This window comes from Myotis lucifugus, unplaced genomic scaffold (assembly GCF_000147115.1).
Source record: "Myotis lucifugus unplaced genomic scaffold, Myoluc2.0 scaffold_210, whole genome shotgun sequence".
In the NCBI taxonomy this organism is placed as follows: domain Eukaryota; kingdom Metazoa; phylum Chordata; class Mammalia; order Chiroptera; family Vespertilionidae; genus Myotis; species Myotis lucifugus.
In genome coordinates this window covers 373,082-393,168 of record NW_005871258.1, presented here as the reverse complement: position 1 = coordinate 393,168, position 20,087 = coordinate 373,082, and the positions used below count along the sequence as shown (strand labels likewise).

Sequence of the window (20,087 nt, the reverse complement as noted above, 5' to 3'; positions counted from 1 at the left end):
ATAGTTTGATATGTAGTTTTTGTTTTCACTCAGTTTTAAGTACTTTTTATTTCCTTTGAGACTTCTTCTTTGACCTCTGGATTATTTAGGACTGTGCTGTTTAAATTCCATGTGTTAGACATATTCCTGCTGTCTTTCTTTTATTAATTTCTAGTTTGATTTTACAGCAGTCAGAAGACAAACTGTGTGATTTTAATTAGTTGATTTTAGATTAGTTGAGGTTTATTACCCATTTTATGGCCTATCTTGAATATTTTGTGAGCACTGGAAAAATGTGTATTCTACTGTTGTGGTGGGGAGTGTTATGTCTACATCAATTTCATCCTGATGGTTGATTGTGTTGTTCAGACCTTCTCTGTTCTTGCTGACTTTATGTCCAGTAGTTCTATCAGTTGCTGAGAGGGAAATGTTGAGGTCCCCAACTACAATTTTGTATTGATCCATTTGTTTGTTTGTTTGTTTGTTTTGATTCTATCAGTTTTTGCTTCGTGTCTTTTAAGGCTGTATTGGTTTGTGCACACATACTTATATTTTCCTGGTGGATTGATTCTCTTATTATTATGTAAATTTCTTGGCTCTGAAGTCTACTTTACCAGTTATTAACATAGCCAGCTCAGCTTTTTAATATTTATATGGTATGTCTTTTACATCCTTTTATTTGAACGCCCCTCTGTCATTGTACATGAAGTGAGTTTATTGCAAGCAGCATAGAACTGAGTCGCATTCTTCTATCCACTCTACCAATATATATTTTTTCTGTAATTAGAACATTTACATTTAAAGTGATTATTGATGTTAGCACTTACTTCTGTTATTTTATTATTTTCTATATGTTTTCATTGGTCTTGTTCCTCTGCTTCTCTTTTCTTGCCTTTCTCCAGGTTATTTTAACTTTTAAATATAATTTTATCTTGGTTCATTTGTTGTGCTTTTGAGTGTATCTCTTTGTACGATTTTGGTAATGGTTGCTCTGTGTATCACAACATATGCATGTGATTTATAAAAGTGCACTAGCAATCAATATTTTCTACTTTGAGAGAAACTTCACTTCTATTTAGGTGCCTTCACCTTCCTCCCTTTTAAATATTATTGCCTTGAGTACACGACAGTGCTATATTTTTTGTTTCAATTATCAAATATGATTAATAAATTGTATGAGGAAAGGATAGTCTATTATATCTACTCATATTTTTGCTCTTTTTTCCTTTCTTCCTGATGTTCCAAGATTCCTTCTTTCATGATTTCCTTTTGCTTGAAGAACTTATTAGAGCCAATATAAGAGCAGGTCTTCTAGCAACAAATTCTTTTAAATTTTATTTGTCTGAGAATATTTTCATTTCCCTTGCATTTCTGAAGGATAGGTTTATCAGATACAAAATTTGTGGTTGATAGCTCTTTACCTGTCACACTTGTCATCCAAAATATTGTGCCCCTTTTCCTGGCCTTCTTGGTTACAGATGAGAAATCTTCTGTCAAATCCACTGTCAATTTGGTGTCATTTCTTTCAGGCTATTTTCAAGATTTTTTTCCTTGGTCTTTGATTTTTAAATGTTTAACTATGATGTGCCTTCACATGAGTTTCTTTGAGATTATCCTGTTTGGAGTTTACGTAGCTTCTAAAATCTGTGTATTTGTATTTTTCATCAAATTTTGGAAGTTTTCAGCTACTATTTCTTCACATAGTCTTTCACTTCCTCCTCTCCTTGGGGAATTCTTATGATACTATATTGGATCTTTTGTTATTGTCCCCCTGGTCCCTGTGTTTCTTTTCTTTGTTTAGCCTATTTTTTCTCTGTTGTTCAGATTGGCAGAATTCTATTGTTTGACCTCAAGTTCACTGATACAATCCTGCTATCTCCATTCTACTATTGAGCCTATTCAGCGAGTTTGGTTTTAGAGAGAAGGAGGGAGGGAGGAGAGAGAGAGAGAGAGAGACCTCCATATAAAGGATGTGAGAGAGAAACATCACATTGATTGGTTGCCTCCCAACCATGGAACCTGTAACTTGGGTATGTGCCCTGACCAGGAATCTAACCTGAAATCTTTTTGGTGTACAGGACAATGCTCCAACCAAGGCACAATGACCAGGGTGGTTTTTGTATATTTTTAAGAGTCTTATTTCACCTTCTTTTTTGAAAGAACATATAGATTCTTCAAACATATAGATTATACAATGACAGGTTTTTCTTTCAGAACTTTAAAAAATGTTACTCTGCTGTATTTCCACTCGCATCATTTGTGACGGGAAGCCTGCTGTCATCTTTATGTATACCATTCCTCTGTGCATAGCATGTCTTCTTTCTCCCTATTCTTTTCTCTTTGCCATTGTTTCTGAGCAGTTTCATTCTGATGTGACTTGGTGTGGTTTTCTTTATATGTCTTGTGTTTGGGATTCAGTACGTTTCTTGGATCTGTGGGTTTATAGTTTTAATCCAAGTTGGAAAATTTCTGGCCACTATTTCTTCAATTACACATTTAGTAGACTACTTGAACTTTTCCTCAGCTCACTGATACCTCTTTTTTTGTTTGATTTTTTGTTTTGATTCTTTTTCTTCTCTGTATTACATTTGGATAGTTTCAATCTTTTGTTCTGCAACATATGATCTGCTATCTATCCCATTCCATGTGTTTTTCATCTCATACACTGTAGTTTTCATCTTTACAAGTTCGATTTGTATCTTACTTGTATCATCCATGTTTCTCCCTAACTTTGCATAGGTATCTAGTACAATAACATTAACTGTTTTAATGCACTAACATCGGAGCCAGTTATCAACATTTTGCCAAACTTCAGGAATCTGTATTTTTAACAAGCAACCCAGGGGATCTAGATGTGAAATCTGTTAGCCACTGCTGTTTATGGACATATGTGGGATACTTTCAAAAAAATTCAGATACTAGGTAGTTGTCTTCTAACTTCTTTGACTATATAACCACGTGACCATCTGATGAAGCAATTCACTCTAATGGGCTAATGGGAGAAAGTAAATAAAATTCTATTTTTACATTTTCCAGTCTTGACCTGAGGATATATATTTCAAGAATGCCCTTTTCGAGAATGTGTTTTTCATCTCATTGTCTGTCCTGAGGAGTGAGCCAGAATACTGATTAGTACTTGCATGTGATGAAACTACTGGATTCTGGGGAATGAATCATCCAAGAGGATTGTAGAGAAAGCAAACATGTTCACCACTCAACAAAGTGAAATTGAAAATGTCTGGTATCCAATCAGGTAGTACAGGTATGCAAGAAGCAGGAAAATACAGGTGCATAATGAGAAAATGTAAGCAGAAAAATAAAAACATACCCATAACTGGATGGTACTCTTCTACTTTGGTTAAGTTTGAAACTTTCCACAATAAAAAGCTTAGAAGAAAACCAAATATAGCAAGGCCTTGGGGTTCTATGCCTAGAGCCTGACTTAGTAGCTCTTCAGGAGAACCCAGGAATCTGCATGCTTACCTGTGCCCTAGTCCAGGGGTCCTTGACAGACACTGGTGTACTCACCATCAAGGGATCCATTTGTGCGACTTCATTGGCTTTATGGCTGCTGTTTTCCCAGTCAAGGTGTGGTTCCTGGGCCTCCGGACTGTCACATTCAGTTAAGTGAACACTCTTCTCAGCTCATCAAGCTCTTACCTGCTCAGCCTCCAGAGAACAGGCATCTTTGGAGCCCAATTGGTAGGAATGGAACTCTCCTCCAGTTAAAGAAGCAAGTTCTTTCAGAAAGTCATTCGCCATCTTGTCATTGTAATTGAAGGAAATGGTGTAAATAGGAATTTTCTGAAAAAGTTTGACTTCGTCTATAACCATTTCCGGTGGCTGAAATGATAAGTTTTGAGAGAGAGGCAAGAGGAGATGGAAAGAAAGAAAAAGAGAAAGAAAAAAAGTAAGTTGTAAAATCCCTTAGCATTTGCTCAAAGAGAGTAAAACCTCAGCTGGTAATTTCCTATGTAGCAAGCAGTGAGTGGCTTCTCAGCAAGGTATCAATTCAAGTCAGTACGGAAAGCCAGCACTGCCAGACAGTGCGAGCACAGAGACCGAGGACACGGTCCTCGCCCTCTGAGGGTGGGAGAAAGAATCCGGGAGAAACATTTAGCGAACCAAGTCCCTCAGCTTGAGGTGCGCCTAAACTGAGGATCCACGCTTTTAAGGTGTTGGGCTATGCATGAGACCCCTACAGGACTGCAGTCAGAGGCCAGGAGCAGAGCTTCCTGACAATAAGGATGCCACAGAGTGGGGACCCTGGATATTCATGTGGCTTCCAAAGATCTCCACCAACAGAGCAATTTCCAGCTTCAGACAAGCCATGGTCAGTGTGTCTCCCACAGAGAGCAAACGAAGAGCCATTAAGTGTCCTTTCGTGTGCTGGGCCCCCTGTTGGGGCACAATGTCCCAGTTAATCCTCACAGCATCTTGTGAAGTAGATTCAATATCCTGCTAGCAGGGGTGTTATTTGCTACATCTTCTTGGGGGGGGGGTGCTATTTGGCAGTATCTATCAAAACATATACCTTTCACCTGAGTCCACCTCTCAGAATTTACCCTTCACACATACTCATACATGTGCACAACGATATAGACTAGTAGGCACAGTTACTTTTGCAACGTTGTTCATAACAGAAAGATTGAAAACAACCTAAATGTCCATCTTCAGGGGACATGGCTAAGTAGCCACATGAAAGAATAGTAGGCAGCTATAAGACAATGAGGAAGCTCTTTATATTGTTTTATTAATAAAGGTCCTCAGAGCTGTGGTGTAACATGCTGCCACTTGTATATTTTAAAGAAAACGTATGTATAAGTACATGTCTGCTGGCAAACACACTATCTCTGAAAGAGGAGAGGAGACACTGGTAACACCCATTGCCTCTTAGCTGGTGAACAGGAAGTAGAAGGAGAATTTTCTCTATATGTTCTTTTGTACCTTTGTAATTTACACCATGTCAGTGTATTACTATTCAAAAATTACATAAAGTAATTTTGAAGGTGGATGTTTTATGAAATCTATAATGGAATATGGTGCAGTCATTGAGAATGATGTTTCTTAAGAATTTCTCATGACTTGAAAAATTTGCACATACTAGATTTTTAAAAGCAAAATTGACTTGTGAATGATTTAACGTTTGTTCTTTCTTATGCTTATGCTGGTCTATATCTTCTAAATTGCAATAAAATCAGTGGGAGTTTGCTAAGAAGAAAGGACCTTGTCCAGATGACTTTCAAGTCAGGCCCCCAGCCCCCGTTTCTAGGGGCTTCTGGCCGTCCAGGAACTACAAGTGCTCAAACGCAGCTTCCTCCCCCAGCAACCTCCAAGCCTTCATTAAATCAAGTCAGTTGACAACATAATCGTTAGAACCAGAAATCAGTCAGCTTGACCTCTTTCTCCCTTGCTCCCACTTCTCCTCACTCGGCCGGCCCCACAAGCCCCTCCCAAATCGGTCACCAAGTCCTTTGGGGCCACTTCCATGATCTCATCTCAGAAGAGAGTCTCCTTGTCCCCCTTTCTGATGCTCCTACCCATGGTGGTTCCTGACCAGTGATCAAGGTCTCTCTGCCCCTGGCACTGACAGGCATATGTCTAACGCACAGTGGACAGAACCATACGCTCCTCTGAGCACCCCTCCCCGCCTGTGGGGAAACCCGCCCTTTCCAGGTGGCTGTCTAGGACCTTCACAATCTCCCCAACCTAACTTTCCAGGCTCTGCCTGACACTCTTCTCTCATTGCCTTGTTCTCACACTGTTTCTCCGAACAGCCCCTCTGCTCCTTCTACCCAGGATACCAGCCACCTCCTCTGTTTACAACATTCCTTCTCCTCTTTCCAGACCAGCGGGACGTCCCCCCCTCGGCGGAAACGTGCCTGGCTTCTCTTCGCTCAGACACCGCAGAGCACCAGCACGCCCATCTGTCGGGTCACTGGACGCCCCTGCACGTCCCTTGCAGTGCCCGCTTCCCTAAGCAGGGACCGAGGCACCTTTGCAGGCTCACACCTGGCGCCACACGTAGGACATCACAGGGCACAACACTCTGCTTCTGAGAGAAAGTGCAGTGACGCGGACGGGAAATCATGTCAAGTACAACTTTACATACACGGTCTCGGCCACAGTAAGTCTAACGCCGCGGCGAGCCCAGCTGCTCTGCTATGTAATCCCTGGACCACTGGGCACAGGGTATTGCACACTGTTGGCCCAGCTGTCTTCACATGCACACAGCTCACAATGAAGGAAACGTGTGGGTACCAATTCACTCTAGTGGTTAATTTACATGGCCTGGCCTGCAAATTTGTGTATTTACTTAATGCCCAGAGCATTAGACTTTCATTCACAAAGCTCAAAAGAAGAAGAACAGACTCCGCTGAAACTTTCAAATATTTCCAGTCAGGCTAAACAAAACAAGGAACATTTCACTCGCAAGGCATACTTCCCTTTAAATGATCACCGAGTTAACATCAGGGGTAAAACCACGGGCGTGTGCAGTGACATGTTTAGATTCAGAGTCCCCGGAGGAAAAAAGAAAAAGACTCTTCTCCCTCTTGGTTTATAATAAAATGTAAACCAGAGTTCAGTGGAAGGCGGAGAGCTCCTTACATGGCGTGGTCTCCAGGCCTGTGGGTGTGTGGCCATTAACTAGACAGCACTCAAGGCCACATACACTGTCCTCAGTGCTTCCTTAGACAAAGGAATTGCTCCAGTATTATCTCACCTCGTTCGGGGACCCTCAGCCAAGGAAACACCTTTCGACAGCTTTTAGATGGCAGGTTAAAAGGCCCCAACCCCTTCCCAGCATCGAGTGTCACGGCACTGGGGAGTCCCTCTTTGTCCCCAGCTCTGATCAGTACCTGGTCAGGTCTCCCGTCTGTCAAAAGGTAGATTGCTTGTGTTTCTTTATCAGCAAAAGCAATCTGCAGGGCATGCAGAGTGTTTGTGGAACTCCCGACCTACAGAAGAGGGAGAGATAGCCGGCACGCACTTGAATCTCAAGAAAGATCTCAAACCAATGTTACGTTCTGCTTCCAGAAAGAAAGGGAAGTGCTTGTGAAATAAAAGATGCATGAAAATGATATTGAGATAATAATTTAAGCCCAGGCATCCCAAGAAGCCAGCCCCTGGGCGTGCCGTCAGGCCTCTCTCCACGGTCCCGGGGCTGCGGGAAACCAGGGCTGGGCCTCCCTGTCCTGACGGCAGAGCTCTGAGTGCAGGTCCCTGTGAGGCACTAACGCAGCCACTGCTCATTCAGCTGCCAGCACGGCTTAACCCTGCAGCCTGAGCACACCCTGGCGGGGATATGTTTGTTTCAAACCAGGACTGATTCATGACACCCGTGTTCACAAACACGAGTGAGCCATCGTTAGCAATCTGGAGGTTCAGCAAAGAAACCGTAAGTTTTAAAAACTCCTGTGGTTTCTGCCCAGGGATGCAGAGCACTGGCAGGAGTGCCACTCCCAAACTCGCAGTGAAAATGCCAGACAAGTGGCAGGCCCCGGACAGCTGTCACACCACCAGAGGGCACAGGGCAGCAACGGGCCAAAATACGGGGCGGGGCGGCACCTGCAGTGAGGCGGGGCGCACTGGCTTTCCGGGCCAGGATGCAGCCAGACACTCGTAAGAAGAGCTTTTCTGGGATGACTGGGAGTCGGTGGAGGCTGCCCAGGGTACTCGGCCTGGGTGCCACAGCTACAGGGGAATCTGTGCTCTCGTGGCTTTTTCACCACAAACCCCGGGTGCTCACAGAAGAGCCTGGGGGAGTCCCAAGAACGTCTCCTTCACGGTGCAGGATGGGGGAGAGGAACAGCGGCCTGAATCCCCAGAGACCCTCCCTCTGCCTCCCCACAGACCCAAAGCCTTAGTCTGCAGGTGGTGGGGTGGGGAGAAGGGCACGGGCCACCCTTGGGCCCCGGTGGGAACCAGCACAGCTGAGGAAGGAAGGAGGGAGCAGCAAGCCCTCGACACCTGCGGAGGAACAGGCGGGGCTGGGCTCGGAGCTGCGGAGAGGCCCACCCCCTCGAAAGACACCGACCACCGCGACGGGGCCCGTGTGGCCTGAGGAAACCCGGTGAGTGTGTGTGAAGCCACTGCCATCCTCGCAGCTCAAAGCACGTTCCCCGGGATTTCCCCAGGATCAGCTCAGCAGGGATCAAGCGGCTGCTTCTCCCAGACCCCTCCTTCTCACCTTCATGTCTCTAACCCAGGACCGAGCCCCTTGCAAGTTATCTTCATTGATGTCAACAAGTCTTTCCTGCCAAGCAACTGCGTGAGCATCAAACTGCACAAAATTGAACTTCCTTTTAAATTTCAGCTGTTCCTGTAAGAGACAATTATTATTTAACCATGAAACCACTCAAATGTAAGAAAATATTAGGACAGGTCATGGTTTGATAAGTTTTAATCACCATGATATCTATTTTCAGTTCTAGAAGGTAAAAATTACATTCAACAGAGAAAATCTTTTCTGGTACAGGAGGCTTTTAAGTAAGTTATACACAGTTTAGATAGTAAACCTTTACAAATGTATATAAGCATGAATATATACTATGTATCATGTATGTATACTAGAGGCCCGGTGCATGAAATTTGTGCACGGGGCGGGGGGGTGTCCCTCAGCCCAGCCTGCACCCTCTCATATCTGGGACCCCTCGGGGGATGCTCACAGTCAGACATCCCTCTCACAATCCAGGACCACTGGTCCCAACCTCTTGCCTGCCTGCCTACCTGATTGCCCCTCACCGCTTCTGCCTACCGGCCTGATCACCCCCAACTGCCCTCCCCTGCCAGCCCGGTTGCCCCCAACTGCTCTCCCCCCCAACTGCCCTCCCCTGCAGGCCTGGTCACCCCCAACTGCCCTCCCCTGCAGCCCGGTTGCCTCCAACTGCTCTCTCCCCCAACTTCCCTCCCCCCTGCCAGCCCGGTCGCCCCCAACTGCTCTCCCCCCAACTGCCCTCCCCTGCAGGCCTGGTCCCCCCCTAACTGCCCTCCCCTGCAGGGCTGGTCCCCCCTAACTGCCCTCCCCTGCTGGCCATCTTGTGGCCACATGGGGGTGGCCATCTTTGACCACATGGGGGCGGCCAGCTTGTGTGTTTGAGTGATGGTCAATTTGCATACTGGTCATGACTAATTAGCATATCTAGTTGTGGCTAATTAGCATATCTGGGCTAATTAGCATATCCCTCTCTTATTATTTAGGATGTTTATATATAGTGTGACATTAAATGTTGTCTGATATTAATGATATTAATGATACACCAAGTGCTCCCACTAAATGATATTAATGATACACCAAGTGCTCCCACTAAATGCAATATGCTTAAGAAAAAGAAATCCGAAGCAGAGTTCCACTTTGGCCATCTTTCTGGCAGGGCTATGACTCCGTAACACCTCTGTTCACTTGCCTCCCATCAGCCCCTATTTCTCTGACAGGTCTCCCCAATGAGAAGCTGCACTTTGTAGTTGTCCACCACCCTCCCACTATTTTCTGTGGTTAATACCTCACTACTGCTGGCCCGTGACAGTGCTGTGATGCCCATTTCCAGGTGTGGGAACTTGGGGTTAGGACACAGGGCATCTGCGTCAGGCCTACAAGCCAGAGGCAGTGCAGGAGTGAGCATGGGACGCTCCTGATCGCCAGGCTGTGTCTGTGCGCACGCAGCACCTTCACCCACTGGGAATTAAAATTCCAGTGTGACCTACAGATGAAAACCATGAAGGTATGTGCACGCACAGACTTCGGGACAGAGAAAACCTGCAGCAGTGGACACAGAAACTCCCTTGATAACCCACGTGTTACAGAAAGGACCCACCAAAGGAAGGTCTGCTTGCCAAGGAGAATGGGCGGTTCTCGCTGGTGAAAGGAGCCTTTTCCTGAAATGACTGGCTTTCCTGTGGATTTTTTTAGTGCAAACCTCGCCGGTGCACTCCCTGTTCCCACAGCAGTGAGGCCAGTGGAGATGTTTTCATGATACACAGGCCCCAATGCAGGAGCTGGCCGCTCATCTAACCTGCATAAACTGGATGATCTTGTCCTTCACCAAGTCCAGTTTGTCCTTCATTGAGTGAGACGTATCAATGAGGATGTAGACGCAGTCCTTATACACTTTCCCAAAGAGGATTCGACTCCCAGCCTGTAGCCATTCAATCCTAGGCAGGAAATAGTGTGAACGTGAACGGTTAGGGCCTGTGGAGCGAGAGCACCTTCCTAAGAACTTCATGAGACGCCTACGGAGGCCAGAGCTGGGCTGCGTTGTTATATACAATCTCCTGTGGGTGGATTACTCATGTTGAAGGGTTTCTGTGGACAATCCTACATTTGGGCTGGTTCCCTCATTGACTCCCCCTCCCCTAACCATCATCATTCCAAGTAAAACAGAACCAGGAAAATTAATGGGACAGAAAATAAATCCAATACTGGGTTCCAAAGTCAAAAGTAAATTATTTGCAGTCATCTGAGAGTCTGAAGCCCTCAGCTATGACTTCAGACCGCTTTCCTTCTAGCCCAGCTGACCACAGTCCCTGGTAACACCGGCGCATTCCTGGAGCCTCGATGGACCTCATGCACAATGCCCGGCGCCCCAGACCCTGCAGTGACCACGTGCCAGGCCGCTGTGTGTGCAGGGCTGCTTCTTGGGACGGGCTGGGCTCCCATCACAGGAGGCAAACTTAAATTCATGGCTGCAGGCAAAGCCTGGGCGAGGGAGCAGTGAATAAAAAAAACCTGAAACTGAGTTCAGAGTTCAGCAAGGCCTAGGCAACTAGAATTCGTAGGACAGACACTGCTGAGAGTACTGAATGAAATGAAATACAGCATAATAAAATTTGTGAGAGACAGCTAAAGAGCTACTCAGAGGAAAGTTTATAAAATAAATGTTTATGCCCTAGCCGGTTTGGCTCAGTGGATAGAGTGTGGGCCTACAGACTGAAGGGTCCCGGGTTTCATTCTGGTCAAAGGCACATGCCCATATTGCAGGCTCGATCCCCAGTAGGGGGCATGCAGGAGGCAGCTGATCAATGATTCTTTCTCACCATTGATGTTTCTATCTCTCTCTCTCCCTCTCTCTTCTTCTCTGAAATCAATAAAAATAAAAAATAAAAAATGATAAAATAAAAGCAAAACAAACAAGGAAAAATAAATGTTTACACTAGAAAGAAAGATCTCAAATTAGTGATATCCATTCTAAGATACTTAAACCCAAAGTAAGGAAAAGAAATAAATAAAAAGGGTGAGAGTAAAAAGTAATGGCATAGAAAGGAGAAAATCCTGCAGAGAAAAACACACAACAAAACCAAAAGAAAAGATGAATAAAATGGATACCTTTAGCCAGACTGCTTAGAAAATAGAGGACAAGTTACCAATATCAGCTCTATGAGCATTTACAGAAATTGAATACATAATTAAAAACCTTCCCACAAAGAAAAACTCCAGGCCCAGACGGCGTCAGTGGTGAATTCCACAAGCATTTAAGGGAGAGATGATACCAATTCTCCATGGGAAATGGAGAAGGAGAGAAGACTTTCCAACAAACCCGGTGTGACAAGAGGGACAAAAGACCTGGCAGCTGCCAGGCGGAATGTCTCCTAAGTAGCATCCTTTTTCCCAGACCTGAAATCCAAACAACTCTCCCCAAAAGTCAACCTTGAGACTATAGGCAGAGATGACTCCGACATAAGGATTCGTTTTGCTGAGTAACCCTTCACCAATAACCCGTCACCAACTGGGTTTTGAGAAGTTGGGGCTCCGAAGACTTAATATGGAGACAGGTGTCTGCAGCCTACACCTTTACAGCAGAGAACACAGACGGAAGTAGGAAACTCTCATTTCCAAGCAGCTACTGCAGGCCAGTCCTCGCCTATACTCGTTACATTTAGTCTCTAGTCTAATCCATAGAACACATTTCTAAATGGCATTATATTCCCACTTTATAAATGAGGAAACCAATGCATAAAAACATCAACGACCTTGCCCAGGGTCACACAGCAAGTGCAGAGTGGGGATTAGAATCCAGCTCTCTCCGACCCTGGAGCCCATGCACCTGAAGGGATCTGGTCCTCATGGTCTAAGCTGTCCCTGCCTCAGGAGGTGAAAGCATGAGGTGGATCATTCCCAGGGGTCTGAGGTTGAGGCCACAGCAGATATTAACAGCAGGGTGGAGAGGGACCACATGAAGTTATTTTTAGCTGATTTCTAAAAGGCATATCTGTATATATAAAAGCCTAATTGACCTTTAGGACTGGTCAACTGAACAACCTCCCTCAGCCGGCCAACCTCCTGTGGTCCCTCCCCCTGGCCAGCCCGATTGGGACTGGGCGAGACAGCCCAATCGGCCTGATCTCCAGCCAGCCCGAGGCTGGTGCACAAATTCGTGCACCAGACCTTTAGTATCCATATAAATTTTTCCACTATAATCAAATGTTTCACATTGTAACAGTTGCCCTGAAGTGTAATATTCAAGAGGACAGATGGAATACAGTCTCGCTATACCTTAGCCCACAACTCTGAGGAGAAGCGCTCCTTAGCTGCCTATAGTGACGCACAACCAGCATGTTAACTACACCTTTGCTGTCTTTAAGAATCTGAATCCAAACATCACCCTTTGGTATTAACAACAAGGCCACCAGCAAACCACCAGCAAATTGACTTAACATGTTTACTGGCCATTTCTCTTGGTTATGCTTTTACAAAGAGTTTGAGCAGATTTGAATTCAGAGAGACCAGACCTCTTGTACCCTCTGCAAACACACCGACCTGCGCCGGATCTGGGCCAGGACCGCATGGATTCTCTCGGTGTACCACGTGCACTTCTCCTTGGTAACGCAGACGTGGACCAAGCTCCCGTCCTTCCAGGGCACGTGGACAAATCTGCTACAGTATTTCGCATGGACTGTCTTCCTGTTGGTCTCCTATGGAAAGGACAAAGGACAGGAGCCACTCAGAAACCATCCCACCACGAAAAGTCTCCAGATGGCACCTCCATCTCTGCCTTAGTCATACAGCTCATCACTCTCACTCCTACGTAAAATCATTCCACTGTTGGTTCAACCAAGCGTGCACTGGGGTCTGCTCTATACGGAGGCCTGTGCTAGATGTCATGATGATGTCAGAAAGATGTGTGCAACCCCGTCTGTGCCCCAGAGAAGCTGCTGTTTCCAGCGGGGGACACCGGGGATGAGTGCAGGCAGGAAGAGGTCTGAGGACGGCACCTCGAGGCCTTCAGCATTTAGCTGGGAAAGAACTAACAAAGAATGCTGAGAACAAGAAGGAAAAACAGGACAGTGCATTTTCTGTAAGTAAGAGAATTCAAGGAAGTACCCAAACTACATCATGTGTTGAAACAGGACAGTGCATTTTCTGTAAGTAAGAGAATTCAAGGAAGTACCCAAACTACATCATGTGTTGATAACAGAAAGAGACTGAGAATTGATCCCTGGATTCAGCAACTCAGGTATCCCTTCCAAGGGAGTTTTGGTGAAGAGGGGGCCTTTGCCTGACTGGAGTGCATTCAAGAGTGTGGGAGAAGCACAGAATTGGAGAGTGGGAATGTATAACCCTTAGGGGATTGAGTTCTAGAGAGGAGCTGAGGAATGAGGCCAAGGAGGCAGAGCTGGAGGCCAGTAAAGGGTGAACAGACTGTATTTAAGATGGAACAAATAACACCATGTTTGTATGCTGATGGAAAAGATCTAGAAATGAGGGCAATACTGATGATATGAATTAGAAAGGGGGAGAATGAATGAATGAATGAATGAGGGAATTGGGATCAGTGCACACATGGAGGGGTTGGTCTTAGACAGAAGCAAGGGCAGTTCAGCCATCCTAGAAGAAATGAGAGGAGAACCTCCAGACACAGATGCTAGGATATTTGTAGCTGTTTGTAGGTGTTCGTGGATGTTCACTTCAACGGTCAGTGCAAGGGGAACAAGGTCGCCTGCTGAGAGCGAGCACGGAGAAGACGCTGAAGTTGGAGGAGGGAGGAGCAGGTAGACGTCTGGCAGGATGAGAGTCTGCGTGGACTGGGAGAGGACATGGGACTGTGCTGCAGCACAAAAGACCCGCCTGAAGTTACAGGTCAGGGATTGAAGGTGAAGCCAGACGCATGGCTGTGTTTTTCTCCTCCTTCGCCCACTGTAGTCACTGCACAGGTATAAGGCAGAAATGGCAGAAGTGGATTTAACCAGGGGTGGGGTTTTGCCAGGGAGTGCAAGGATGTAAGAGAGAAAGTAGCCGAGGATGTGTGAGAGGGACTAAAGGATAGAGAGAACAGAGAAAAGATGGCAGAAACAACAAATCGGACATCCCAGTGGGGTTGAAAGGTTGATGCAATTAGGACAGCAGAGGAAATGACCTAAAAAAAGTGATCAAACAGTGGACCTTTGGAATTGATTATATGGGTTATGATTACACAGCTATTTGTAATGACAATGTCAATGGTAGCCTATGACAGGAGTGGTGTATAGGGAGTAGAGGAGAACGTCGTTGGAGAAGAGTAGGTCAGAGAGATGAAAGGTCGGGGCCATCTACAAGGAATTGACATCACTAGGAATTGAAACAGGGCCAGTGACAGCAGCCACAAGCTTAATCGCCAAGCACTGATGGAGGTGGCCTGGATCACTGTAGGTGACAGCCACAGAAGGTGTAGTGGATGGTACATTCTGATGACATGGGAAGAGGGCAGGAGGATGACCCAGAAGCAGCAAAGAGGAGCAAAGAGGCTACTGCCCACCCCCAGCCCACCCCCAACCCACAGAAGGAGGGGAGTGAACCCAGGGTCTGTGAGCGAGAACCCAGACAAGCAGGAGAAGGGAACACCTCAGATCACCTGAGGCTCCAGGGTTTTGCTGATGGCTTCTAGGTTCAGAGGGCACAGTGGGAGGGTTCTGGGAGTCAGGGAGAAAGGGAGGAGGCTCGGGAAAGGGAGGTCAGAGCCACACACGAGTGAGATTCAGGGGCCCTGTGGTGACTGATGCGAACCGGGTGGAGGCCATTGATGAAATCAGCCCTGATGCCGCCGAGGCGGGCAGAGGGGAAGCACATCTCCCCGCAGCCCCAGGGAAGGATGTCCTCTCATTCTCACCACGTTCCTGGGATGGCACCCACAAGAGTTCTGTCTACTCAACCCCAACACGCGGCCTCTGCCAACTGTGCCTTACACACTCCCAAGTAGAAACACACCAAACCATATGGTATGTGAATCCAGGGTTAGGCAGCAGAGTCTCAGAATGGGGAAAGCAGCGTGTGAGAGCCAAGCAGATCTGAGTTCACCCGGCCTCCACCTGCCATGAGGTGGCAGGTGAGTTGCCCCACCTTTCGGAGGCCCTGTGACTTCGCTTTGTCACATGTGATATGAGAGCACAAATATGCCACTTCTGTATAAAGCACATGGGCATTCCATAAGTGCTCATTTCTGAGTTCTCGTGCGTTTAGTTAAGAAGGCAGGCAACGTCTGCTGGGTGTCTCCTGGGCACCAGGCGCTGTGCTCGGACATGCATTTCTTTTCATTTGGACTTTACACCACCTACTACAGATGTGGAGAGTGAGACTAAAGGAGGCTGAATTATTTGCTCAACATCTCATAATTAGTAACTGGTAGAAACAGTGTTCACACCCAGGTCTCCTCGCTCCAAATCTGGTGCACTTTCCACCAAACCAGACTGCCTGGTATAGAGTAAGGGCTCCATAAACATTTGTTAGAGGAAGAGATGGTGCGACCAGAGTGGGTTTGGGAACGTCAGGCCTGGCTTTGTACGTGAGCAGCATAGGCAACCGGGCCTGTGATGTGATTTCAGGGGTGCCCTGAAATTTCATGTTACTAGACTTTGCCTGAAATGTCCTAATTAGAAATGCATTCTGTCTCCTCCTCTCACCTGCTCATTATCTTGGAAATGCTACACAGAGAGGCCTTTTTAGTCATTTATTTCTCAGTGCAAACGAGTTTCCTAGATCAGTACCTACAAACTGGTTTTTATAGTTAAGAGTTTATGAGGCCCTGCCCATGGTAGTCTGGGAAAACCCTAAATAATCTATCTCTTTCACAGCCTCAGGTTCTCCCTACCTTATACACATCACAATTTTAGGCATAAATCTGGTTTCAGATATGTAGCCCCAAATACTAAAAATAAAATTGTCCCTTTTTTCCATCAATATTTGGGAAAGAGGATAGCTGCGCTGTATACTTCTCAACTTTTACTACATTATTATTTATTAGCACAAGAAAATTGAGGCAAAATATTCCTCATTTATAAGCCAAATTATTCAAACTTTCCCTATAAAATTTCACATAAAACTGTCGAGGGAAGGAGAAAATCCGTGTTGGAGAGGCCTGAGGGCACTTCCGCGTGGCAGGAAGGGGCAGTGAGCTAGGTCCAATGAGAAGGATTCATATTCTTTTATTATTATTACTAGAGGCCCGGTGCATGAATTCATGCACAGGTGGGGTCCAGCCGGCCCACCCCAATCTGGCCAATCGGGCCAGGCCAGCTGGAGGGAGGGGCCGCAGGTGGTTGGCCGGCCCCTGGTTGAACTCCCACTCAAATTCCCGGTTGAGGGGACAAAATGCATATTAGCCTTTTATTATATATGATTATTGTTTAAAGTATTACATATGTCTCCTTTTTCCCTGATTGACCCCCCCACCCCGTCACACCCCCCCCCCCGGACAAGCCCCCACCGCCCCAGTGTCCGTGTCCATGGGTTATGCTAATATGCATGCATACAAGTCCTTTGGTTGATCTCTACCCCCCTCCCTCCCCGCCTTCTCTCTGAGGATTCATATTCTTAAATAGCCAGGGCCTAATGTACCTTTAAAATGAAAATTTAGTTATGCTTATTTCCTGAACTAATGGCATTACTGAATGATGTCTACAAAATCAGGAAACCAGCGAGATGTCCCCACAACCCAGCAATGACTCTGCAGCCAGCATATATGCCAGGAGACAAGTCTGCGTCAATTCTGCATTTTCCTTCTAATTCCGTTTTTATATTTTCCTCCTTGCAGCTCATTGTCAGCACACAGCAGTGGAAGGACAAACATACAACATCGAGTGTCTGCAGGCCTGAGAGAAAGGCCCTTCCCCGAGGAGCCATGGCCAGCCCGCCTGAGTGCTGGAGAGCCTGGGGTTTCACCTCCAACCTGACAGACATCTCAGTGACGATCTTGACCTTGAACCGGAGATTAGAGATACAGAGAGTGGCCTGCCTTTGAGAAGGACCCCGACTTCCTCTCCCAGTCGTGTCTGCTCTGTTGCTGGCATTTCGGCTTTCACTTTGCAGTGGGTACCTGGGCCTTTACTACCTTCTCAAAGAGCTTTTCTCCAGTTTAGACACATTTAGAATATTCATTTTATCCCGATGTCCTGTTTCATATTGTGATACTTTTTAGTCTCCATAATTCTGAACTTTTGACAGTTTTGGTTCTGTTTACATCTAGCATTTCTCAGCGTGTGGCCCCTGGACCAGAAGCCCCCGCATCATCTGAGGCTTTGGTCTAAATGCACATTCTTGGCTCCCACCCCAGACCCACTGACTCACGCGTGTTAGTGTTTAGGAGCTGTTACTATAGATCAGTGGTTCTCAACCTTCCTAATGCCGCGACCCTATGATACAATTCCTCATGTTGTGGTGACCCCCAATTTCATTGTTACAAACTGAACATAGTGATTAATCACAAAAACAATATGTAATTATATATGTGTTTTCCAATGGTCTTAGGCGACCCCTGTGAAAGGGTCATTCGACCCCCAAAGGGGTCACGACCCACAGGTTGAGAACCGCTGCTATAGATCCTTATCCTTCCCTGGGAGCCAGAGTCGGGCACTTAGAGAAGCTGTGCTCCTTCCCGACCCGTTGGCACAATGGAACTACAGCTGTCAAAGGGTCTCAACATGCACACCCCCTCCCAGTGGATGGCCCCCCACAGAACCGATTTCGTGCTCACGGGGGTGCACTCAGTGCTGGCGGACAATCACTAGGACTGGTGCATCTTTAAGATGGACCTAGGGACGCCTGCTGTGGGCATCTTCACAAGTACTTTCCTTCTTCCATTCAATATGGAGGAGCACCGGGCGTCTCCTTAGAAATGACGTTGCATATTTCTGAGACGCATAATGCCTGAATTACAAGCCCAGCTCCTGGCTTATGTATAATTATTGTATAGTTCACTTATCTCTAGAAAACATTCCCAGAGCTGGCCTCCACCCCCACAGGGGAGTGTACGGTGAGAAGCAGTGTACGGTCCTTCCGCATGGACACCCCAGGCAGCTTCCCTCCACGCCGCCTTTAACCTGGTGCTGCCCTGGGCACTGGCCTGAGGGAGACCTCGCCTACCTACTCAGGGCACCAAGAGAGGCACGGCCCCACCAGAGCGCACTTACCGCGCTGGTCTGTATGGACTCGTTCTCGGGTTTGGCTTTTATATCAACGACTCCATCAGCATGGCGGAAGGAACAGTCAGCAAGTACATCATAAAATGACAGCTTTTGGGCTTTTAAGCCATATTTCTGCAGCCACTTCTTAGAGTCCCACATGTCTTCTGGATTTGGTTCACTTTCAACAGAGGTTGTTCCTGACTCTATTTCTGGAATCACAGATCATTAGCCATTCAGATTACACAGCCATTCATATTGCACCCCCACCTTAATATTCACCACGCTCAAACATGTTCTTTGGGGGACCCCACTCACTTCAGGAAGCATGCTTTCCAAAGCAGGGATGGCAAAGAATCAGTTCACAAGACTAGAAGGCCAGAACCTGCTACACTTCATCTTACTTCTTCTCTACCTAAGGTGACTGGCCCCATGCATAGGTGGAGACGGCCAATAGACCAAGGCAGTGTGTTTGGGAGAGCATTAAACTTGGGGTCAGAAGCTCTGGGTTCAAGTCCTGCCTCCATCACTTTCCAGCTTGGGCAAGTTCCCACAGTGGTTTGTTGTTTTTAATTGTGGTGAAACATACACAACCTAAACTTCACCATTTTTAGGTGTGCAATTCAGTGGCATTAACTACATTCACATTGTTGTGCAACTATCACCACCACCAAACTCCAGAACTCTTCCAGTGTCCCAGATGGAAACTCTGCAGCCATTAAATAATATGCCCTAGGTCCCTGGGAACCACTTTTCTACTTTCTGTCTCTACAAATTTGATTATAAATTTACCTCATATAAGAGGAATCCATACTAATAAAAGGGTAATATGCTAATTAGTCCGGTCGACTGGACACCTTCCAGACGTCCGACTTCCTTCTGGACAAAGCCATGGTGGCGGGTTCTGAGGCAGAGGTGGTTAGGGGCGATTAGGCCGGCAGGGGAGCAAGCAGTTAGGGGCGATCAGACCAGTGAGGGAGAGCAAGCAGTTAGAGGTGAGATCAGGCCGGCGCAGGGGAGCAAGCAGTTAGGGGGCGATGAGGCCAGTAGGGAGGGCAGTTGGGAGCAATCAGGCCAGCAGGGGAGGGCAGTTGGGAACAATCAGGCCAGCAGGGGAGCAGTTAGGGGGCAATCAGGCCAGCAGGCAGAGGCGGTTAGGGGTGATCAGGCAGGCAGGCAGGCAGGCAAGCGGTTAGGAGCCAGTGGTCCCAGATTGTGAGAGGGATCCCAGATTAGAGAGGGTGCAGGTCGGGCTGAGGGATAGCACCCCCCCCCCACCACATGAATTTCATGCACCGGGCCTCTAGTCATATAATATTTGTCATTTTTTGTGTCTGGCTTATTTCACTTAGCATAATATCTTCAAGGTTCATCCATGTTATAGTATGTGTCGGAATTTCCTTCCTTTTTAAAGTTGGCTAATATTCTGTTGTGTATACTAGTATATACTAGTACACATCTTGTTTATCCAGTTGTCTGTCAGTGGACATATGGGTTGTTTATCTTTGGAACTTAGGGATAATGCTGCTATTCTTCTCCTAGCTTTTATGCTATTATTGTCATACATCTTACTTACACATCTGTTACAGACACACTATTTTTGTTCCTATGGTTAGTTGTCTTAAAGATAACTAAGTAGAAAAATATCACATATTTATCCACGTAGCTCTTTCCGGTGTTTCTTTATTACTTTGCATAGCTCCATATTTCCATTTATTTTTCTCTCCTCCTGCCTGAGATGC

General features: G+C 46.4%; 1 protein-coding gene across 1 annotated transcript in view; it reads right to left on the bottom strand.

The window, feature by feature from the left end:
- VWA3B (von Willebrand factor A domain containing 3B) overlaps positions 1-20,087 on the bottom strand; it is a 133,026-nt gene that overhangs the window by 59,164 nt on the left and 53,775 nt on the right. The window contains exons 9-14 of the mRNA XM_023761469.1: positions 18,355-18,551; positions 12,734-12,888; positions 9,993-10,131; positions 8,171-8,302; positions 6,840-6,938; positions 3,640-3,822 (exon numbers count right to left, since the gene is read on the bottom strand). Of these exons, the coding sequence (XP_023617237.1) occupies positions 3,640-3,822; positions 6,840-6,938; positions 8,171-8,302; positions 9,993-10,131; positions 12,734-12,888; positions 18,355-18,551 (905 nt within the window). The remainder of the gene's footprint in view (positions 1-3,639; positions 3,823-6,839; positions 6,939-8,170; positions 8,303-9,992; positions 10,132-12,733; positions 12,889-18,354; positions 18,552-20,087) is intronic.